Here is a 23076-nt window from a genome sequence, read left to right on the forward strand (position 1 = left end):
GTCAATAACGGATGACCCCTGAGCTCCAATGAACGTAAATTCCCCCTCTGCGTCCGCTTCCGTACGACCGTTCAAGATAACCATACCAAAATCTTCAAACATGGTCAATAATTCCTTTCCATTTGCATTGGTTATCAAATCTTTTGAATTCCTCTCGCCGCTCAGAAAACTAGACAAGCTTGATAGAGTTTCCTCAGCCATTGCCTGCTCTTTACCGATCCTTCCATTAAAATCACCAATCAGCATAAACTCCGCTACTCTTAGGTCTGTCATCAAATCCCTGAGCCTTCTGAAGTCCTCTAACCATTTGTTACAATTAAGGTAAACAGGAACTATAAATATTCTCCGCGCATTGATGTACATCTCGACCAATTGATAGTTGTGGATTGTTCTGAATTTTAGATATTTCTCACATTTCTTTCCCCTTCGAATACCGTAGATTACACCCTCACTGGCCCGACCGCGACATGCCGTTCTAACTGCAGGAATTGATACCAATTCATAATCGTCAAATATCATTTTAAATCTTGAAAGAGTTCTTTCATCTTCAACAAATGTTTCAAATAAAAAGAATACATCATAGTTCTTGAGAAAGGTGATAAATGACATGTTACTCAATTTGTTTATTATTCCCGCCACATTGTAAGCAATAATGTCAAGTTCTAGTATAGAATCGTCCCCACTATTTCTCATTCTTCGATTACAATATTTATTTTGAGAGCAATTAATCTGTATAGTTGGTTCCTTTGCCTGAGGGACGAAAAAACTGGGTGATTTCCGGATTGTTGCATGATTGAGTTGAGATTATCTTCTTAGTATGTTTATGGAGTATTTCTCCTTTTCTTTTTCTATGATTCTCCTCACTCTGACGATCTTCATTCGATTCCATGTACCTCTTCTTTACATCTTCATAATTCATAAACGTTCCATCAATTACCAGGCCATTTCTTCTAATTTTAACAGCATGCTTCTCCTTGAGTCGCCTTTGTACCTCGTTCAGCTCTTTCCGTTTTTCTCTTGATCTCCTGTCTAGGTCGTGAGCAATGAAGATCTTGGAATTTTTCAGCTTACCACTGTTTTTCAAAATACTAGACTTCTTCATTCCTGAGAGGAGAGACAAAATAATCGGACGAGGGCGGCTGGCAGATTTGGATTTATTTCCTAACCTTCTAATAAAATTTATATCGGTATCTTTTATTTCTACTGCCATTACTCGATTACATATGTCCAAGACCTTTTCTATAACCTGATATTCAACTTCATCACTGTGCTCCGTCACACCATAAAATACTAAATTGTTCTCCCTTCTTATATTTTCTATCCAATCACTTTGCTTATTAAGTTCTTTTCTTAAATTTTCATTCTCTCTACTCAGCTCTTCAATCCTATTGTTTTGTTCCGTTATAATTGAAGTTAAATTTAGTGCACTAATTTCTTGTTTTATTACACTTTCTGTATTCATGATAATTTCTTTTTTGAATTTCTCCAAAATATTTTCTAAACTATGTGCATCCAGTGCCATCATAAACTATACCTATATTTACAGCAATAATACAGAAAGAATAATAACCCAGACTAATAACGGTAGAATCTTTTTGTTATCAAATCCTACGGGCCTACAGCTTATCTGGAAACACTCGGAAAGAAATTCGGTGGAGCTCTTGTATTTCTATATAGTTGGACAAGATAGTGTAGCAGTTGAACAGTACTTATCTATAGACAGCTCCCTTCCTCCTCTCCACCACGTATTCCACTGTAATAATCGACAGCTCTTGCTTCAGGCTCGGTTCTAACCTCAAAGTATTCGCAACAATATTTTAATAAAAACAAATTATTTGATAACTTTGATTGACTTTACAAAGTGTTAATTAAATTTTGGATAACTACTAAACGATATACTGTAAAAAAGTGACTCAAAAACACACTTTAACACACTAGAACAGTGAAATGATTAAGAGCGACAGAAAACACAACAGTCCTGCTCAGCTTATCAAACTCAACTCAATGTTTGTATCTGTTGTCCATATCAATTCACCAGAATATACTATTTATTTATCACAGCATAGCTGGAGCTGGTGTGTATTATAATAAAAGCATTTCATATGTGGTATTGCAGATCTCACATTAAGAATATTGGAAATTAAGTTCGTCATCATCTTCACTTCATGGTACTCATGGTCCTTTTCTCAGCCTCCCCACATCTCTTTCGTCTATTGGTTAATGATATTGATCTTATGGAGAAATTCTTTCAAAACGCATTATGTTCTTAAGGTTACACCAGTGTTTCTTATTCAAAAGTGTGTTATCTTATCATCGTAGACGTGTTACTTATTAAAGTATAGTGTTACTTATAAAGTATTATTATAGAACTCGTCGAGAATGAAGTTAATGTTTATAGTTGAGGAATCATTTCGACATTGGTAGAAAAATCTGTAAAAAAATGATTTATCGAGTGCCTTCCTTTATTATAGGAATCTCATCGTTCATTGTTATTTATTTATACCTTAAATCGAGAATAGTGTGAGGTTGTTGCAATTTTTAATACTGCTACATCAATATTTTGTTATGAATATAACGAGCAGTATTGCTGATGACTAGCGATATTCTGAATATTTGTTTACCTGAAACCTATTGCATGCAGTGAGGATAGAATGTGAAATTCTATACTCTCTGATTTCATGAGAAAATACAAAACAATATACCTAGAATCAGAGAAAACTCAGTACTCTCTTCAACTCAGATCTTCCCTCATCTCTGCTAGAATACAGGTATACTATAGGTACAAACTGATGTTGCTATAATACAATGTATTCTAGGTACATTGATACAAACTAATAATATTAGTAGTCAGCTGGTTATTAGAATAGGAATTTTTTTAAAAATTGGCTTGTATTTTCTCTTACAACAGGGCCCTAGTATCACAAATCTTGATAGCTTTGGCCCGGTTGCACAACAGCCGGTTAAATTTTAACCGTTATTAGTTACGCGAAATCCAATCGGAAAAGGCGTTTTTGAAAAGACTATTTTAATTAAAACGTTTTGAAAGACGTTTTTAATTATTACTGTTGACCAATGAAGGTTGAGCACTACTGTGATTGGCCGAGGTATCCCACAGAATGAATCGTCATGCGTGTCTTGCCTCGGCCAATGACAAACGAGTTCAACCTTCATCGGTCAACAGCTAATGGCCAATGACCTATGTCTTCACAAACACTCTAATATTCTGCTGCTGAATGTTTAAGCTTTCAGTTTACTATAGATTGATAATGGTGTAACAACTGTTTTGAAAAATCAGTGTTTAGGACAATTTAAAGTAGTTTTCACTCAACATTATATTTTTGATAGCCTTTTTAATGAACTTCTTGTACAGTAGATGCAATAATTGCAACCGCATCTTTGCATACAGTTCATTCACATAAATGGTACTCATATTTTATGATCAATTTTCCATTTATGTATTTTGAAATTTGAATAGTTTTCTCATTCTATAAGTCTCTTTCTAAGTCTTCCGACTTGTATTCATAACATTGTGCCATTGATCCATTCCCAATCAGTTCGATGCCAAAATCATAAATTATAATAGGCAATAACTAAGTGCATTGCTGTTTCAGAATTGATTTGCAAACATTCAGACTAGTCTATACAAAGGGTATCGGATATTATTCTCATGTAAGATCAAGGATAAAGAACAGAACCGTTCGTTAAAGTTGTATGAGGTTTATGAAAGCCTGAGCATCCGTTTAGCTGGTTATTTTACTCACTAGTGAGTAGTGAGCTCCCCGGGCTGGATTACTCGCTTATGCCGTCATACTTATTGTACTGGTTTTCAAATCCGCAACTTGTGATTCAACAGAATTTCATAGGTTACCATGTAAGAGTAATAGGTCAATTCTTTGGGATATGATACTCAAGGATATCCTTCCCATCAACATTCTACTTGAAGAGAGAGGAAGAGTGTGTGTAGAAGTGAGCGGGAATGATAGAGTATGCCAAAATCATGACTAAAATAACGGACCAATGACGGCAAGTCACGTCTTCCAGATCCCCATACTCTCTTCTGATTGGTGGATTGGAACGCCTACTGGTGTAGTTCTCAATATCTGCTTGTAGGTGGCACCAGTTACTGGGTAGTACCTGTACACGTCATAACATTCCTGAGTCTAACTGCCAATTGTACGTGGAATACCTTATTTTAATTGTGATTATATACTATTGAGCTCCCTGTGCTGGAGAACTCGCTCATGAATGATTGTACTGATTTTCAAATCCGCATCTTGTGATTATAATATTGGGTGTGATAACACCCAAAACACAAAATAGCAATCAGCTGAATAATGCTTTTCTCATGCACTTCCAATGTTATCCTGTTAAATGCTCAAAAAGGACAAATAAGTTTAAGTCTAGTTTGGGACGATTAAGTCTATTTCGTTTGCCAACGAACTCGATATAAATCAAGTACCATTTATAATGGATCGAAAAATATTTGAAGTTGAAGAATAACTTACTAATAACTATTCCTAGTTAACAACTAATAGGGAGTATGTCCCATTCCATCATGTTGGTTCTGCAACTCGACACTCCAGTTCTTATACTATTGAGAAACCTACATACTGTATAATCCAGATTATTGAATGAAAAAGACTAAGAAATTGTCAAAAAACCACAGATTTAAATTTAAATTTTAATCCAGATTACGTCTAGCACTTATTTCTTCTCATGGCAAATTTTTTAATCAATTTAGCTCATTTCTTCAATTATTCTCGTTTTATTATTTACATTTTTTCTGTAAAAAAATACCACTTAAAATACTTTTTCCTGTAAGAAAACCACTTATCGTAGTTGTGAGTTGTGTTAAGACTGCTGTTGTGATTGTTGGGTTCGATACTGAATAAAAAAAATAAATAGTCAAGAATTGCTTGGTTTTCGAAAGCATAGAACCAGCTTCCATAGCATAGCTTGTTACTTCTTCAGTTCTGCTTTCGACCACTGCAGTATGCAGGTTATAAAATCAAACGGTGGTTAGCAATGTGTTATTTTGTTCTATTCAGAAGGGCTATGGTAAATATAATAACTTTGATACTTGAAATCAATATTCAATTCATATCCCCATCCCCAATATTCCACCAATTATGATTTTTACTACTTGTTTGCAGGTGTGGAATGACTATCAATTACAATGGGATGAGGCGGACTACGGTGGAATTGGCGTACTCAGGTTACCGCCCGACAAAGTTTGGAAGCCTGATATTGTTTTATTCAACAAGTGAGTACAACTATAAATATCATCATGCATGTTGAACCTCTACTACCTCGAGTATTTTTTGCCTCAAGCAAACATTTTTCTTGTTGGTATACAATAAATTAATTTCGAGATTATACTGAATGAGAGAATCAAAATGCGATTGAGTTCGTTACAAATCATTTCACTACTAGCCGACCTAAATTTACTACCCCGGCTCGGAAATCTTTTCCTGTTTTTAGAACATTTTGTTAATTATCATGGCATTTTCCAAGTCTGTGAATTTATACTTCATTTCAATTTGTATAGCTGTCTAGACCAGTATAGTATATTATGTATATGATACTGTAGTCGGTGCTTGTAGAATAAATTAGTCAAATATTATTGCAAATATAGCGCTGTCTAGACCAGTACAGTAAATTATGTATATGAAACTGTAGGCTATGCTTGTAGAATAAATAAGTCAAACACTTAGAACAATAAATTAGTTATGCAAAACTCATATTCAACACCGTAAATTAATTCTACATATTGAATTGTTTTTGTAAAAATACGATTCACAATTTCAGGTTTTCTAATCCCGAAATCCCGGGATTGTTAGGTATCAAAAATGGACCGGCATCCCGGGATTGACATCCCCAAGTATGAAGAAGCCCCTCACAAGGGATTATGCCTGTGGTTGAGGAGCAAATTCTCTCAATAGTTCACTTGAGGAGATAATGAAAGTCCACCCAATTACAGATGTATCAGCCAATGAATCCGACAAAAGTAGTGTGACCATATTTTTCAAATTTTCGAAGTTTTAATAATATATAAAATTGTCATACACTGTTCAATTACAAAATATTTTACGTCACTTACTGAGAACTTATCATTAATCTAATATATTGGGACAAATGCAGTATTTTTTTAGTATCTGAACAGAAAGTGGGAGAATAACTTTCCAAACTTCATCTCGTTTGAGTATATATTTCTGTAGCAATATAATGTATGAATTCACAGTAACTTACTTTAGAACTAATGCAGTATCCTCTCAGCAACTGAACAAAAGGTTGTAAAATGGTTTTTCAAACTTTTCTTGTGAGCTTTGAATACTTTGTTGAGCAGATGGAAGTGGAAAATAATGCTCATCGTTGCAACTGTACAGCTGTATATCTATAAGTTCGATTCTGTCTCCGCTTACTTTCGCCACTTGTTTCTGTGTGCCGGGTTCCATCGCCTGCGGATGTTAGCTGAGTCTGAGTAGATTCATGCCAGGCGGTAATAAACTTTGATCTCTTACCAGGGAAGCCGAGCTACTCTCTTCTCTTTGAGAGAAGGAAGAAGAGAAGAAGATGAACTTTCAGCAAATGACCACCCCTCGCTCTAAACGCTTTCAACTGATCCCCTCCTCTCTCCCCATCGTCTTTCATGAAACATCCATTCCACTCCATAATCTGTTCTGCGGTTGCTAACCTACTTTTTCTCCGCCCTTTCAATCATTTTTCATCATCTTGCAAATCCGTGAGTCTCATCTCTCAAAGAAATTCACGATTAACAATCATTTCTTTACTTGTATTTACACAGTTTCTATTAGAAATGTAGAGCTTTAACCTTTTGAAAATCTTTCTTATATGGAAATCCTTTTCCTTATTAGGATCACATCGAAGCTTTACCGGAACCTTATCAATATTCAATATTAGTTATTTGTGCAACTAGTGCGCAAAGTGTCAGTTTGCTGCACCGAAAGAAACGTTTACGCCCGAGCCGTAGGCGAGGGCGGAATGGTTTCTTGAGTGCAGCAGAGGAACTTTGCGCACGTATTTCACATTAAGTTTTTCCTACAGTTACCATTGAATATGAAAAGTGGGTAATTATGGGTAAAATTGCCTGAAATCCATCAAATGTTTTTCTGTGTAATTTTATTATTGATAAAAACCTTAATCCTAAAATCCTAAAGTCCTCGTTGTCTTTGGTTATAATATCTAATACTAATAATTAGCGCGTTGTGCTTCGTTGCACCTCTGCTCACTATAGCAGCCCAGTCACTGTTACCAACTTCATTTTCATTTTGCTGCACTGTTGCTCCATATAACCTACTAAGTATTTTGCGTTGCCATGTTGCAAATCTGGAGTGCAGAAAAATTTTTCCCGCACTAGAGCGGAAAAGTGATTCTTTGCGTTCTGTAATCAGTGCAGCAATGGCCACTTTTCAACGTAACTGTAGGAAAAAATAATTACGTATTAGTAATTAATAAGAAAACAAAGATATTGTCAAATTTCACTAAAAATTTATTGAAAACTTTAGAACAGTACCATGATTTCACGTTTACCAACGCATCATCAGCTGTACTGAGGAATGAGGATCCTCATTTTTATAAAATGAGAAAAATGGATCCAGTTTTTAACGAATTTTTAGTGAAATTTGACAATATCTTTGTTTTCTTATTATGGAGAGATTTCACAACATCACCATCGATTCTACTAATTTTACAATAAGTAATTATCAAGCAATATCAAATTAAAATTTATTTCACACTCATAAATACATATACAGAAATCGAATAGAGTCCAGGATGACAAATACAATAATTCAACTAAAATTTAATAATAGATTGTAAGTGGAAGAACCACTGGCATAAGATGACTCTTGTTCTCCAGTAGCAGTAGGAGATAAGATTATCATACGCTTAACTTGATTTAAATTGAGTTAGCAAAGAAGTAAATATATAAACAGAAAAGAAAATACTACAACGAAGAATTGAAACAAAACAAAATTAACAACAAAATGAAAAATTCTTTCGAGTATCCTATACTTTATAACTACAGTATTCTCTTTCTTATACATATACAGTGAAAGCCATAGAGAAACCCATAGAGAAAACAGAGCATATCCCAGAAAAAATAGATATAAGATATTATAACAGAGGAAATATAGATAAAGCATACCAGTAATAACGAATCTCTAGTAACTGAAGTATATTGAATGAACAAGAGTAATTCACAAGAACTCAACAGGAAGAATTATGCAACAGTTTCACACCCTAGTCATGCTGTGTGTTTCTAGGAATTGCTTCTGTTCCCAGACCCACTTAATATTCGAGGTTAAGACTCATCTGGCATTCTTACCAAGTTCCCGCTATCAATTAACCCAATCAACTCTCTTCACCATTCTAGGTTCTCAATTAATCCTTTCCAACACTGAATACGTTCTACATTCGATTACATGTCTAATTCGATCCGATTCATTTAACTCCATGGAATGACTTTATCCTTGTACTTCCATCCAGAACCTATCAGTTTTCCTGTTCAAGTAGATGTGTTTTACATTTTCTAAGCTTGGATTTCTTGGGGACTGTGAGTGTGTAAATCATGTAGTACATGTACTGTATTAGTATACCCAATAAATATTTTCAAATCATGTGCTTTTTCTGCACAAATATTGAATTCTTTATATTACACTAGCCGTCAGGCTCGCTTCGCTCGCCGTATCCATCTAGCCAGGGGGCTCCGCCCCCTGGCCCCCCGACTGGATCATCCAAGAATGAGATCAGCAGGCTCACTTCGCTCGCCTCCATTTTTCATTTGAGCATTTTTATCATATGTTAGGACGTTCCAGTCGGGGGTCCAGACTAAGCGTCTGGCTAAACGGATATAGCAAGCGAAGCGAGCCTGACGGGTAGTAATATAATATTCCCAGGAATAGCTCTGATTGAAGTAGCAGTGCCCAATCAATTTTTCCGCGATAAATGCATTTCAATCCTCAACTTGGTGCCAACCTAACAAGGTCAACTCAACTTAATGCCAACCTGAAAAAATTATTAATTTAATTACCAGTTAACAACTGTTTCGAAGAGTTACTCTCTCTAGATTAACATATGGTATGGACATTTTTCAATTAAAATTGAGAGAATAAGAAGAAGAATATACATGCTAAAAGACGAACTTTAAACCCTTAAAAACCACCCTTAGAGTTAAAATATTGCCGAAAGATTTCTTAGTGCGCCTCTAAAGGGCCAACTGACATACCTACTGAATTTGAACGTTTTTGGTCCGGTAGATTTTTAGTTCTGCGAGTGAGTGAGTGAGTGAGTGAGTGAGTCAGTCAGTCAGTTAGTCCTTGAGTGAGTGCCATTTCGCTTTTATATATATAGATAATTACAAGGTACCTAGAATACAATACCTGGATATTGGTACCTGGATTACAAGGTACCTAGAATACAATACCTGGATATTCTAGGTACATTGATGAATTTTCTCATTCGATCATCTTTCTAATCAAGTTGAACCATTGATAAAACAATTGGTATAATACTATATCACACGTGAGTGATCCGCATTAAATGGAATCTATTCCATAAGAATCGTTGATTATTATTACATAGATAGTCTCCTTGATAGCATGCTGTATGTTGCAGATTACTATCAACGATTAAATTTGATTTCTATATAGATTTCAGTCATCAATAAACAGCTTCAATTCCTTTGAAATAGCTATTGAGATGTGTCAACAGTTTAAAATAATCTATTGTATCTATCATATTTGATTTTCTAGTCATTCTAGTGATGCATAGGCGTTTACATGAATTCTGTATGTTGGTGGGTGCAATCATAGTGGAGCAGCGAAGCTTGAGTGTCGCATTCAATGGTGGCGCACCCTGGTGACGAATAATGGAGCGGTATGTTTCGATCAATTCAAATACATGCTTACATTCAACACTCTCAAGGTTCTCAAGGTTGAATCTACCTTCGCTGCTACACTATGTTTCCACTCATAGGTGGGCAAACTTCATAGGGTTGTCTATTTTGTTGAAAAATTTACATAGGGGGCAGCGTGGCTCACTAGCCTATGCCTCAGCTGATGAAGCTCTGCAAGTGAACTTGGTTTTATTTACAGTAACACAAGAACAAACTAAGTTACGCGACGTTGCTCAGTAGACTACTATCAAGAAATCTTGAATACGTTCTGATTGTATGATTATAGATAGTATTAGAATGTATTCTTCATTCCTTGACTATTAGTGCTTTGCTGATGATTATACCAGGGTAAAAACGTGCCATTCCAATTGCATTTGTCGGTAAAATATCGTGTCACTCTATCCTAATAAATTCAAGTTTCTGTTACTATATGTTATTTTTTAATTGGTTGTTGTTGTCTTTTGCAGTGCCGACGGTAACTACGAGGTTAGATACAAATCCAATGTGCTCATCTACCCTAACGGGGAAGTCCTCTGGGTCCCTCCTGCCATTTATCAAGTAAGAACTATCTTATCAATTTTTCATAAGTATCAGTATTGATATTTATAAATGGTGTGCTACCTGTGATGAAAAACTGGAGTAGTAGTCTCAATACTGAGCCTACAATAATTTCCTTTTATAAAATTGATTTCGTTTCAGGAGATTCAGTTTCATAAAATAAACAATAAATTATATTATATTATAAAGATGAATATTACTTTTCTGGCAAAATTAAATATGATGATGAATCTTGATCCATTCCGAGCTGCGATGTATTAACACACTTCTTTATGAATTTCACATGACATGCAGTCAAATATTTAAGTAAATGAATCAAATTTTTTTGAATGAATCAGTAATTCAAATTTTTTATGTGTGAAATACATGAGAAAAAGTGTGTTGATATTACTTTATTGAGAATGAAATATATCCATAAATGAAGTTATAACCAAAAATCTACATCTATCTGAAAGTATTTCAGACACAATTCTTGGTTTTCCACTAAAATTTGAATCATGGACAGTGAATAATGGATAGTGATCATCATAAACTGAGCTCAGTCATTACCAATAATAAACCATTCAATGGATGAACTCCATTCTGCCTGTTTTATTATGTGAACGATATGAGACAATTATGTTCTAGACATAATTACCACGATATAATTATTAATCATTTATTATTCTCTCAAATATTCATAGTTTTATGAATAATTATGAATATAACCGTAATTATATTCTCGTTCTGATCGAGCAGTCGTCCTTATCAAAAATTGATTGACTTTGAGTTCTTCTAACCAGCTTTCTATAAGGATTAATCTTTCTTTTACAATTTTTAAGTGAAAAGTTTTGTTGTTGCAATGTGGAAAGTTCCTATTTATTTTTTCCCAAATTCAAGTAATTTACATCTGTACCGTGATTCTGTTTGATATCGTTGTTCCAGGACTCAGTTTCAAGTATTGATTAGCACGACATGACTATATTAGTGAGTGTGAATTGATTAGTATAATTAAGCACTCATGTTAACATTGATCGAATCTTGCAGTGAGAAGAGTGAGTGTTCACATTTGCCCTACTTCGCAGTTCATGAGTGTCGTCAAGTATCTAATGAACTGTCAATAATTATCATGTGTGTTCATACTATCAATGTTCTAATAATCTTTTTCTGATAATCTTCAGTTTAATGACAGAATCTCATCATTTTCGATTGTAAAATCTTCGACCAAAACTGTAATCAAGTATATGGTCTCATCTTTCTAATGTTTCAATGATAATATAACGTCCAAGGTGAATGATGCACACGTTTACATTATTATGCTTGGCAGAAAACCTAATTTAAACAACCACCATTTAAATGTGCAACATTTCTGATGATTAAATAAAGCTCATTGTGATTCCAGATTATGCAATATCCATATGATATATCCCATATCCAGCAATATAATTCGTTCAAATAGCATAATAAAATACAAAATTAAATACAAAGCAACAGGATATTGATCAAAGATAACTAATATTTTTTCGAAGTGACAGGTAAATAAGAATTAGCCGAGTAAACACATAAATCATTATGAATTTAAATGATTCTATATGAGGAAAGCTAGAAGAAACAGAAGCTGGGATGTATGTATTCCATTGTGAAGTTATTAAAGTTTTTCAGTTTATCATGATAGCTTGACATCTTGTGAGACCGGACTCCCAATTTAGTATTTTGACCGGTATTAGTGACCGGATAAGAAAATCAACACCTAACAGATTCAAATGGAATTGAATTGAAAATTGGGGTAGGCTACATTGCATTAGAATCAGGGTGTGAGTAATTCAAATTAGTATAATTATATAACAACCATTACAATTATACTATACACAACTATTATAATTATATAGCATAACATATAATTATATCAAAACTAGTTCATAATAAAGAACAAAATTACTATGTTTCTCATTTTATGAAAGCAAAACGCAGCTATAAGGATTCATAATGTTGCTAGATAGAGATTCTGAGCTGTGGTAAGAAGTCCAGTCTGTTGGCTACAGTCCTGTTGGCGAGATTTTGATGGAAATGTTTCAGGTAAAAATGTGCGGTATGTTGCAAAGCCATGCATACCACACCCCACACCAGGTGAAGGGCGGGTTTGTGATGATGATGATGATTATGATGCTGCTTTGCGTTGCGTTGGTGGAATGCAGAGTTCAAGAGAGGGACAAAGAGCGCCCCAAATAGTTGCGGCCGCCTGGCCCCCCCATGTACAGTCACTCGGCCTTGTTTTTTGACTCGTTGCAGGTGGAAAGAGAAAAGAAAAATCTGCAGATGGAGTTTGTGGAAAACTAGATTTCTTGTTTTAAAAAGCAAAAGAAGCCAGGGCAGGCCTCCAAGGCAGTTGTGGAGCCGTCTATGCAAGGAATTCCGAATTCCAAACGTTGTTTATTGATTTCGCCCTCTCCGTCGCTTAAGTTTCAAAGCATCTTGGTGTTAGTTGGTGGAGTATTCCTCCAGCAGCAAAGAACGAAGACACCTTTGAGCAGTGCAATCCCCCCCCCTACCTCACCCAACTGATGCTGCCATGTTTTTGGCATCCACCACCAAGCTATTTCACCCTTTGAAATTAATTAACAGAGTTGGGTACTCTCTCGCCGTCTCACTCACTCTTTTTGCAGGAGATGACTTTGCGACCATGAATTTCACAAAAAAAGTCAAAAAGAGTCCACCTTCCTTGACCTGGAATGCCATTTAAAAACCTCTTGTTCCTCTTTCAAGTTTTATAAAAATTGGAGCGAACACTGTGTTTGACAGTTTAAGGGAAAAATATAAAATTTGTCATTTCTTATAGATTCAGAGCCCACTTTTGATCAGCCACTTTCAATAATACCATAAGGGTTATACTGTTCACCAATAGTTTGGAATTGTCAGTGAATAGTTTTCTGTTCAGGAGAGTCCTAAACTGTTTAATTGTCATTCTTGAATTATATGTATCTCATACATGATTGATGTCACTGAATTTATAGTCTTATCTCAAATATTTCAATTTATAATTTTGCTGTTTCAAGCAGGAGTCCCCATTAGTGACAGTGAACGTGCCCGGTACCACTGTATATTTCTATAAGTTCCAGAATATTATTTCCATAAGTTCTAATGGAACTATTCATACTCATTCGGCTGGGCTGAGTAAGAATAGTCCAAATTGAACTAAATTTCTAATTGAATGCTGAAGACTTTTGCTGCTGCAAATATTAACAAATGAATGGATGGACAGCTAGGAGGAAATTTTATAAGAGCTACTATCCAAAAATAATTTGCAGGCCCGGGAATCGAACCCGGTTCATCTAACTTGCCAGATAGATATGCTCCATCTCCATTTTTGAGAAAGGACAACTAAAAATCCAAAATTTACCGCTTAATGAGAAAACATTATAGTTTTACCTCAATTTTCGAATATTTCATCACCAATCTATGCTCCATATTGTTAAATCTTCAGTCTGTAGGTTATGATTTATTATGGTATTTTACTCTTGTTCTCAATTATTTTTAACCCTAGAACGTTTGTTGAATTTTGTTTGGTTAAACACATGAATAAAGAAATCTGAATCTAGATGAGCATCTGTCTCATTATTTATTTATTGAAAAACATCAAACTAAAATAATACAACTTTTTGCTGCTGAAATAATGTTCATTGTATTAAGAGCCAGAAGCTTCGGTATTTTGGACATGTGATGCGCAATGAAATGTACAAATTCCTGCAGTTGATCGATCATGAAGGGCAGGATTGAAAGAAGACGCTGGCTTGGAAGAAGGAAAACATTCTGGTTAGAAAACCTGAGGGAGTGGTTCAACATTGATTCAACAACCCTGTTCCGAGCTGCAGTCAGTAGAATCCAGATTGCATGTCTGGATTACCAATACCATAATAAATCCAATACCAATCTCTTTACTCATGTGTTTAATCAAACAAAATTCAACTGACATTCTAGGATTAAAAATAATCGAGAACAAGAGTAAAATACCATAATAAATCATATTAACCTACAGAATGAAGAATTTAACAATAATATGGAGCATACATAGGTGATGAAATATTCGAAAATTGAGGTAAAACTATGCAATCTTATTTATGAGAAGGTATAGTTTTACCTCAATTTTCGAATATTTCATCACCTATGTATGCTCCATATTATTGTTAAACTCTTCAGTCTGTAGGTTAATATGATTTATAATGGTATTGGTAATCCAGACATGCAGATGATCGCCAATTTCTGTCGCGGAGCTGGCATATAGAAGAAGAGAATATAATACAATTCAAAGAGGTTTACAGCCAAAACAAACCTCATTCAAGTATAATACAAACGTTGTACTTTTACACTGAAAATAAAAATAAATACATTTTGTAGTTTAAAGATAAAAATTCAACATTACCCACGCACAAGCCTAGAGCTAATGTGGGCATCTTCCTCAGAGAAACATAATTATTAAACGAAATTTTAAAGTGGATATGGCTAATGTGTTGATGAATGTGTTGTTTTGCAGAGTTCGTGCACAATCGACGTGACATACTTCCCGTTCGACCAACAGACGTGCATCATGAAGTTCGGATCGTGGACGTTCAACGGCGACCAAGTGTCCTTAGCGCTCTACAATAACAAAAACTTTGTCGACTTGTCCGACTATTGGAAGTCGGGCACTTGGGACATAATCGAGGTGCCAGCCTACCTCAACATCTACGAGGGCAACCAGCCGACAGAGACCGACATCACCTTCTACATCATCATCAGGCGGAAGACACTCTTCTACACGGTCAATCTCATTCTGCCGACTGTGCTCATCTCGTTCCTTTGTGTGTTGGTGTTCTATCTGCCGGCCGAGGCCGGCGAAAAAGTGACATTGGGCATAAGTATTTTGCTGTCACTGGTTGTGTTTCTGCTGCTCGTCTCCAAAATCCTGCCACCCACGTCACTGGTGCTGCCGCTCATCGCCAAGTACCTGCTATTCACCTTCATCATGAACACAGTGAGTATCCTGGTCACAGTCATCATAATCAACTGGAACTTCCGAGGACCACGCACACACCGCATGCCGCCGTGGATCCGCGCCGTCTTCCTCTACTACCTGCCGATCATCCTGCTGATGAAGCGGCCGAAGAAGACGCGTCTGCGCTGGATGATGGAGATGCCCGGCATGAGTGCACCGCCGCACCCCTCCTACGGGTCGCCGGCCGAGCTGCCCAAGCACCTGCCGCCAGCCGCAGCGTCGGCCGCCGCAGCTGCAGCCGCAGCCGCCAAGGGCAAGATGGAGGCGATGGAGTTGTCCGACCTGCATCACCCCAACTGCAAGATCAACCGCAAGGCGTCGGCCGAGCGTCGCGAGAGTGAGAGCTCCGACTCGCTGCTCCTCTCGCCCGAGGCTTCCAAAGCCACTGAGGCTGTCGAGTTCATCGCCGAACATCTGCGCAACGAAGACCAGTACATACAGGTAAGCCTACTGCTCACATCCTCTCTAGACAATCATTCGAAAACTATTACAAAATATTACTAAAAGTGATTGTTTGTGAAGAGATATTTTGATATTTCTCCATAACGAAAAATGAGATACAGATGTTGTCAATACCACTTTAATTTTGTTTTACAAAAGGACCATGGTTTCGGGGCTACACCTTCGGGGGCAGGTGTAACCCGAAACCATAATTCTTTTGTAAAACAAAATTAAAGTGGTATTGACAATATCTGTGTCTCATTTTTCATTAAATAAAGTCATATGATTATTAGAAAGGTAATGGAAAATGGACATAGAATATGTGTGAATATGTGACAACATCTGTGTCTCATTTTTCATTATTTAAAGTCACATGATTATTAGAAAGGTAATGGAAAATGGACATGGAATATGTGTGAAGATTAGTCGTAATCATATCAAAATCAAATTTATTTTATAAAAATGGGAACAATACGATATATAAATCCATTTTGTAGTTTAAAGATAAAAATTCAACATTACCCACGCACAAGCCTAGAGCTAATGTGGGCATCTTCCTCAGAGAAACATAATTATTAAACGAAATTTTAAAGTGGATATGGCTAATGTGTTGATGAATGTGTTGTTTTGCAGAGTTCGTGCACAATCGACGTGACATACTTCCCGTTCGACCAACAGACGTGCATCATGAAGTTCGGATCGTGGACGTTCAACGGCGACCAAGTGTCCTTAGCGCTCTACAATAACAAAAACTTTGTCGACTTGTCCGACTATTGGAAGTCGGGCACTTGGGACATAATCGAGGTGCCAGCCTACCTCAACATCTACGAGGGCAACCAGCCGACAGAGACCGACATCACCTTCTACATCATCATCAGGCGGAAGACACTCTTCTACACGGTCAATCTCATTCTGCCGACTGTGCTCATCTCGTTCCTTTGTGTGTTGGTGTTCTATCTGCCGGCCGAGGCCGGCGAAAAAGTGACATTGGGCATAAGTATTTTGCTGTCACTGGTTGTGTTTCTGCTGCTCGTCTCCAAAATCCTGCCACCCACGTCACTGGTGCTGCCGCTCATCGCCAAGTACCTGCTATTCACCTTCATCATGAACACAGTGAGTATCCTGGTCACAGTCATCATAATCAACTGGAACTTCCGAGGACCACGCACACACCGCATGCCGCCGTGGATCCGCGCCGTCTTCCTCTACTACCTGCCGATCATCCTGCTGATGAAGCGGCCGAAGAAGACGCGTCTGCGCTGGATGATGGAGATGCCCGGCATGAGTGCACCGCCGCACCCCTCCTACGGGTCGCCGGCCGAGCTGCCCAAGCACCTGCCGCCAGCCGCAGCGTCGGCCGCCGCAGCTGCAGCCGCAGCCGCCAAGGGCAAGATGGAGGCGATGGAGTTGTCCGACCTGCATCACCCCAACTGCAAGATCAACCGCAAGGCGTCGGCCGAGCGTCGCGAGAGTGAGAGCTCCGACTCGCTGCTCCTCTCGCCCGAGGCTTCCAAAGCCACTGAGGCTGTCGAGTTCATCGCCGAACATCTGCGCAACGAAGACCAGTACATACAGGTAAGCCTACTGCTCACATCCTCTCTAGACAATCATTCGAAAACTATTACAAAATATTACTAAAAGTGATTGTTTGTGAAGAGATATTTTGATATTTCTCCATAACGAAAAATGAGATACAGATGTTGTCAATACCACTTTAATTTTGTTTTACAAAAGGACCATGGTTTCGGGGCTACACCTTCGGTGTAACCCGAAACCATAATTCTTTTGTAAAACAAAATTAAAGTGGTATTGACAATATCTGTGTCTCATTTTTCATTAAATAAAGTCATATGATTATTAGAAAGGTAATGGAAAATGGACATAGAATATGTGTGAATATGTGACAACATCTGTGTCTCATTTTTCATTATTTAAAGTCACATGATTATTAGAAAGGTAATGGAAAATGGACATGGAATATGTGTGAAGATTAGTCGTAATCATATCAAAATCAAATTTATTTTATAAAAATGGGAACAATACGATATATAAATCCAATGTATGATTTATAAATGACAAATGAATAGCATATACACACACTAAGATTCCAATCAATACATAAATTCTTACTAACGCTTTAAATCCGACAAGTATGGTAAAATAGCTCTGTATCCAAGTCGAAGTGGTTCTACGACTAATTTTCACAAATAAGTATTTCAGAAGACCTTGGAATGGTTATCCTTGCAACAACACTTGGACCAGCCCTGTATCCAAGTCTGAATGAATCCAATGTATATGCATTTTAAAGCTGTAGCCTACAAAACTTTGTTGGAATACTCTGTAGAATACTCGTCTCGGAGAGAAAATTGCTGATAGCAATCCTCCCTTCTTTCTTTATGAATTAACGAGCATCTCTGATGCTCATTTCAAAAATAGCAGTTGCGCTCAGAATGTTTATTTATCAGTATGAGCTCCTTGAATTCATGAATTCAACTTTATTCTACCATAATAGCTTCTATTAGGTTCTTAGGTATGACAAGGTCTTGAACAACATTCAGGTCTCCTTTTTATCAATTGTGGTGGAATCAGATGAGGTGGTTGAAGAGAAGCGAGTTCAACGATAACATATTGTGTATCTCAACTTCTTTTCAAATCGAGCTCTCTCTCTCTCTCTCTCTCTTCAAATACAGAAATACTAGAGGAACTTATTTCTTTAGATCATCACGATATTTGAAATTAATAAATAAACTGGAATTGAGTTTGAATATTGTCTTCTCTTACCCTCATCATTGCGTGTTCAACACTGGTGAATGATATGATAACAATAATCCAAGAATGTGAATCTACAAGAGTTCACGAGGAATTTTTATTCAAAGGAAACGTTTTTCAAGCATGTTCTGTAGGAAAATTCTTCCTATTGTTCTTACCAATTCTAATAGGTCCAGAGATTCTTCTACTTGAAAGCCCCATGATATAATTTTCATTAGTATTCACGTATTTTTCAAATAGCTGTTATAGGTTTTTTCATACAGAATCATAGGTTTACAAAGTTCGATGGAGTGAAAAAGCCAGTTGTTGGCGAAAATGTCGCCAGAGTAGAAAGAAGACCCTTCACGCCTGCCCTTCCCTGCCAAGACCTCCCTCCCCTTTTCCCTAGTTCGGGGGAATCGATTCAACTACACTAAAACCACCTCCCTCCCCCATCTCTCACACTATCAGCCTCCTTTTATCTATCACATCCTCAACCTATCTGGTTCACCATCCCGGTCTTTTCACTTGCCTTCTTGCTTCCACTCATAATCTTCTAATCCGGCTCCATTTTGACCAATTCTTTGCTCCTCTTCAAAATTACAGCATCTCCATAGCGGCCTAATCTCGTAGCTTCTGGGGCCTACTCTCATTTTCTTCTTGCCAAAATCCTGCTGCAGCATATTCAAACATCTCCTCCGAATAGAATAGCTGTTCATTCTCTACTGCTTCCCTGTATGCACCGTATCTCAAATCCTTACTACTTCCCTTCACTTTTACCACGTATTATTCCTGCTTTTCCACTCTACTCTCTTCAAAAACTCTCTATATACCCGGATAATATAGAGATTTATCTTCTTTCTCACTCTTCTCTCCCTGCTCTTTCAATCCACCTACCTTCATTTTCAACTTCTACTTCTGTTTCTCTACACTCTTCACAAACTCTCTATGGACCTGGAGAATATATGAAGATTTATTTCCTTTCTCACTATTTTCTCCCTACTCTCTCAATCCTTCTTCTTCCCATTTTCTCTCTTCACCTACGTCTGTTTCTTCACTCGCTTCATAGACTCTCTAAAAACCCAGATAATATGAATAGTCATTTCCTTCCACACTCTTTGAATTCCTCTTCTTTCTATTTTACTTCATTTTCCACTTCTACTCAATTTTTCTCCTCCTCCTCATCCATCTCTCATTCTTCCTATTTCCTCTCCACCTTCTCCCGCTCTTTTTCCACCTCCCTCTCCTTCTTCTTTAGAACTTAATCTTGCTTGTGTAATACAAGTAAAATTTATCAAATTCCATTAGCCTATTTGAGTTCTATGCACATTCTCCAGTGTTGATCGTGTTGAAAATGTACTTAGAACTATATATGAAAATCGGAAAAATACTCATCACTCAATGAGTCATACTATGAGTATACTCATATACTCGGAAATAAATATCACTCAACATAAGTCATAAGTCAAATATATCGATATTTGCATAAATTGGTATTACTTTCTACGATGCTAAACAAGACGAAACTCTTAGGACCTTGGATCTTCTAGTTCTACTTTATAAAAATCGGAGCGATATTTACATAAATTGGCATTACTTTCTACGATGATAAACAAGACGAAACTCTAAGGACCTTGGATCTTCTAGATCTAGTTTATAAGTATCGGAACAATACTCAATATGAACTACCTTAGGACATTAATTCGTATTGATTGTTTGTTATTTTGAGTCTTTCACATTCTGCAGCTCAAACAGTGGAGGGAATGAAAATCATACAATAATCCTCGAAAGATCTTCTATGATGGTTATTATTAGGTGATCTTCTTTGTATTGTAAATAATCAACGATGAATCGCAGAATAAGACAATATAAGAGGTTTTCTCATTTGAAAATGTGTTTTCATATGAATTTAATGAATTAGATTTGAAAAGCATAAAGGATTTTGAGAACTGCTTTTTCGTGTATTAATTCCTAGAAAAGACGGAAATGAACCTATAAATGAATAAGCTACTACATAATTTTTCATTGCTTCATTTTTGTGATGAAAAGGTTACTCCATACTTAGTCTTACAAAGTACTACCGTACGTACGTTCTATGAATGTTTTGATATGAAAATGTGCATATTATAATACATAAAGATCATCTAGGTAAGGCAAGTGTCAAAATGTGTATTAAACAAAACTAATTCGGCAATCGATCATTTTAAAAATCATGTAAAATCCCTGAGTTACCTAATCCTAAAATATAATACGATTATACTATAACGATAATTGGCCACGAGTGTGTTTTCTACAGGACACTGATTTAACGGAGGAAACACACTTTGGTGATCCGAAGCGGATGAGTCGTGAGTCATCGTTGTTGACAAAGTAGGATACTTGACTCCAACAACTTAGAGAAGGTCAACGAATATAAAAGAAATTATATAGAATGCTCAACATTCAATACTAGTAGAGAACTCTTATTTTATCGTAATACTATTAAATAATAATTAACGATAATTAAATAACAATAATAATAATCATTACGATAATATTGTAATAATTATGAAGCCAGTTATTGAAGAATGCCTTGTTTGATGTCAACAAGCTGTCTCTAGTTTAATACATGTATCCGAAGAGAAGAAAGTGAATGGAGACGCGCATCCTTGGAGGCTTGGAGCAGTCGATTCATGTAGGAATACACACCTGATTTGTGCTCACATTTTTCGATTTCTTTTCCATTCCGTTCTTCTTTTTCTTTCTAGTCAATTCTGGTACTCAATTCAATTATTCCTATTTTCTTCACATTTCCATTAAGAAACTACATAGTTCAAAAAATGACTTTGGTGTACCAAATGTTGCCTCCAACTACTGTGCTCTATTGAATTCAGAACTAATACAGCAATAATAATCTGAATATGTGAAGTAAGTTTGTAAAAAAGATGTTATTTCAGCCCCGCAAGAATACACACCATCAACATAAAAATAGAGACCGAATTAAACAGAAGTTATTAAATTCCTTTTATCAGAATAACGGTAATCGACATGAGCCATATAGTTCTTTCTAGAACCATAAACATTTTATTATTATGATTAATAAATTTTCCAATTTCGTTTCTGGTTATTAGCACAATCAAATCACTTCTATTTTGACATCATACAATAATGGCACTTTACATTATGTGAAATTTTGTAGATTATAAAACTCTTCCAACTAGGATTAAACAAAAACAAAATTAATTTTGTTAACAATCATACAAAATTATCATTTACAATAATTGGTCAAAACAAAATTACTAGGCTACTTTGAATTTCCCTGCAAATGAATCCCCTGTTTTTATGAATGGAATTCACCAACACTCGCGCTGATTACTTCATTTTCAAGGAGCTTTGATGGACTTTAAAGAGTTCCAAATCTTTTTTTTTTAATTTATAGATCAGTCTGTCACAGATTTATGAGTGCTAACTACAATCGAATCATGACTATTAGACAAATATGTTTGCTCCAGTAATTTTACATGATAACTGAGTTGAATATTATATTCCAATTGTTTGAGAATTATAATTATGAATGACAATATATATTCAATTCCTAATCCACCAATGAAGGTTTTTGGGTGATTTTTGCTTTTTTGGAGAAACTTTCTTAAGATTTATTCCTCATGTTAAATACAGTACATGTTGATACATATATCTTATTCATATTAGTTGTATTTGCAGCCTGTTGAATTCATTGTCGAGATAATCATTCAGTTCTACATACAAAACGTACCGTATTAAGACTCCCTCAATAAAATTTGGATAATTTTCACAATCCATATTTGAAACACCATCTTACCCTTGTTGGATGAGACCAAAACATTAAATAGCAATCAGTGAATTTTATTTAAAAGTTTATGTTATAATTTGCATTTTCTGACACAATTTCAACTTCAGATATTGGAGCATAACAATTTGAGAATAGGTTTTTATCTATTCACGACCCAATAATGAAAATTTCAGAGGTATTCGAATGACTGGCCTTTGTACTAAATCACGACACGTAGCTGATAAAACAACTGTGATACAACAAACAGAATACGAGTTTTGTTCATATACAACCGATCATTATTGATTGTATTGTCAAAGTTTATTGTAAATTAATTATTATCGGATGAGTGAATAATTCAATTTATTGTAAAGGAGAGTCAGTTATTGTTACATGTACTATGTTACTATATTGTAAATATTTTTAAATGTACTCAAATGAAGACGTGTGCGATTGTTTAAAATTTTTAATTTATTATTATTACTCTCTATATGATAAATTAATCATTTGTTCTAAGGGTAAAAACAAATGCTGAGTCTCTAGAATTTTTCAATCTGAATATTCATCGGGAATATTAACCTGGAACAAATGTTGCCCCATGTTCTATCTGTTTCA

At 36.0% G+C, this 23076-nt stretch overlaps 2 protein-coding genes across 2 annotated transcripts in view; both read left to right on the plus strand.

The window, feature by feature from the left end:
* LOC111047516 (acetylcholine receptor subunit beta-like 1) overlaps positions 1 to 15986 on the plus strand; it is a 118496-nt gene extending 102510 nt beyond the window's left edge. The window contains exons 4-6 of the mRNA XM_039419989.1: positions 5154 to 5263; positions 10384 to 10474; positions 14982 to 15986. Coding sequence (XP_039275923.1) covers positions 5154 to 5263; positions 10384 to 10474; positions 14982 to 15986 — 1206 coding nt within the window. The remainder of the gene's footprint in view (positions 1 to 5153; positions 5264 to 10383; positions 10475 to 14981) is intronic.
* A 561-nt stretch (positions 15987 to 16547) lies between these two features.
* On the plus strand, positions 16548 to 21045 carry LOC120349588 (acetylcholine receptor subunit beta-like 1). The gene is made up of 2 exons (XM_039419990.1): positions 16548 to 17498; positions 20968 to 21045. Exons 1-2 carry the CDS (start codon positions 16611 to 16613, stop codon positions 21043 to 21045), a joined length of 966 nt encoding a protein of 321 aa, XP_039275924.1. The 5' UTR covers positions 16548 to 16610.
* Positions 21046 to 23076: the final 2031 nt, after the last annotated feature.

Source organism: Nilaparvata lugens, chromosome 2, assembly GCF_014356525.2.
Source record: "Nilaparvata lugens isolate BPH chromosome 2, ASM1435652v1, whole genome shotgun sequence".
NCBI lineage: Eukaryota > Metazoa > Arthropoda > Insecta > Hemiptera > Delphacidae > Nilaparvata > Nilaparvata lugens.

What these genes read in the sequence shown, in the direction of transcription:
- LOC120349588 (XM_039419990.1), top strand. Translation starts at nt 16,611, where the DNA reads ATGAAGTTCGGATCGTGGACGTTCAACGGCGACCAAGTGTCCTTAGCG. An exon ending in ACGAAGACCAGTACATACAG is followed by an intron (nt 17,499 to 20,967) that starts GTAAGCCTACTG and finishes TGTTTTCTACAG; the next exon opens with GACACTGATTTAACGGAGGA.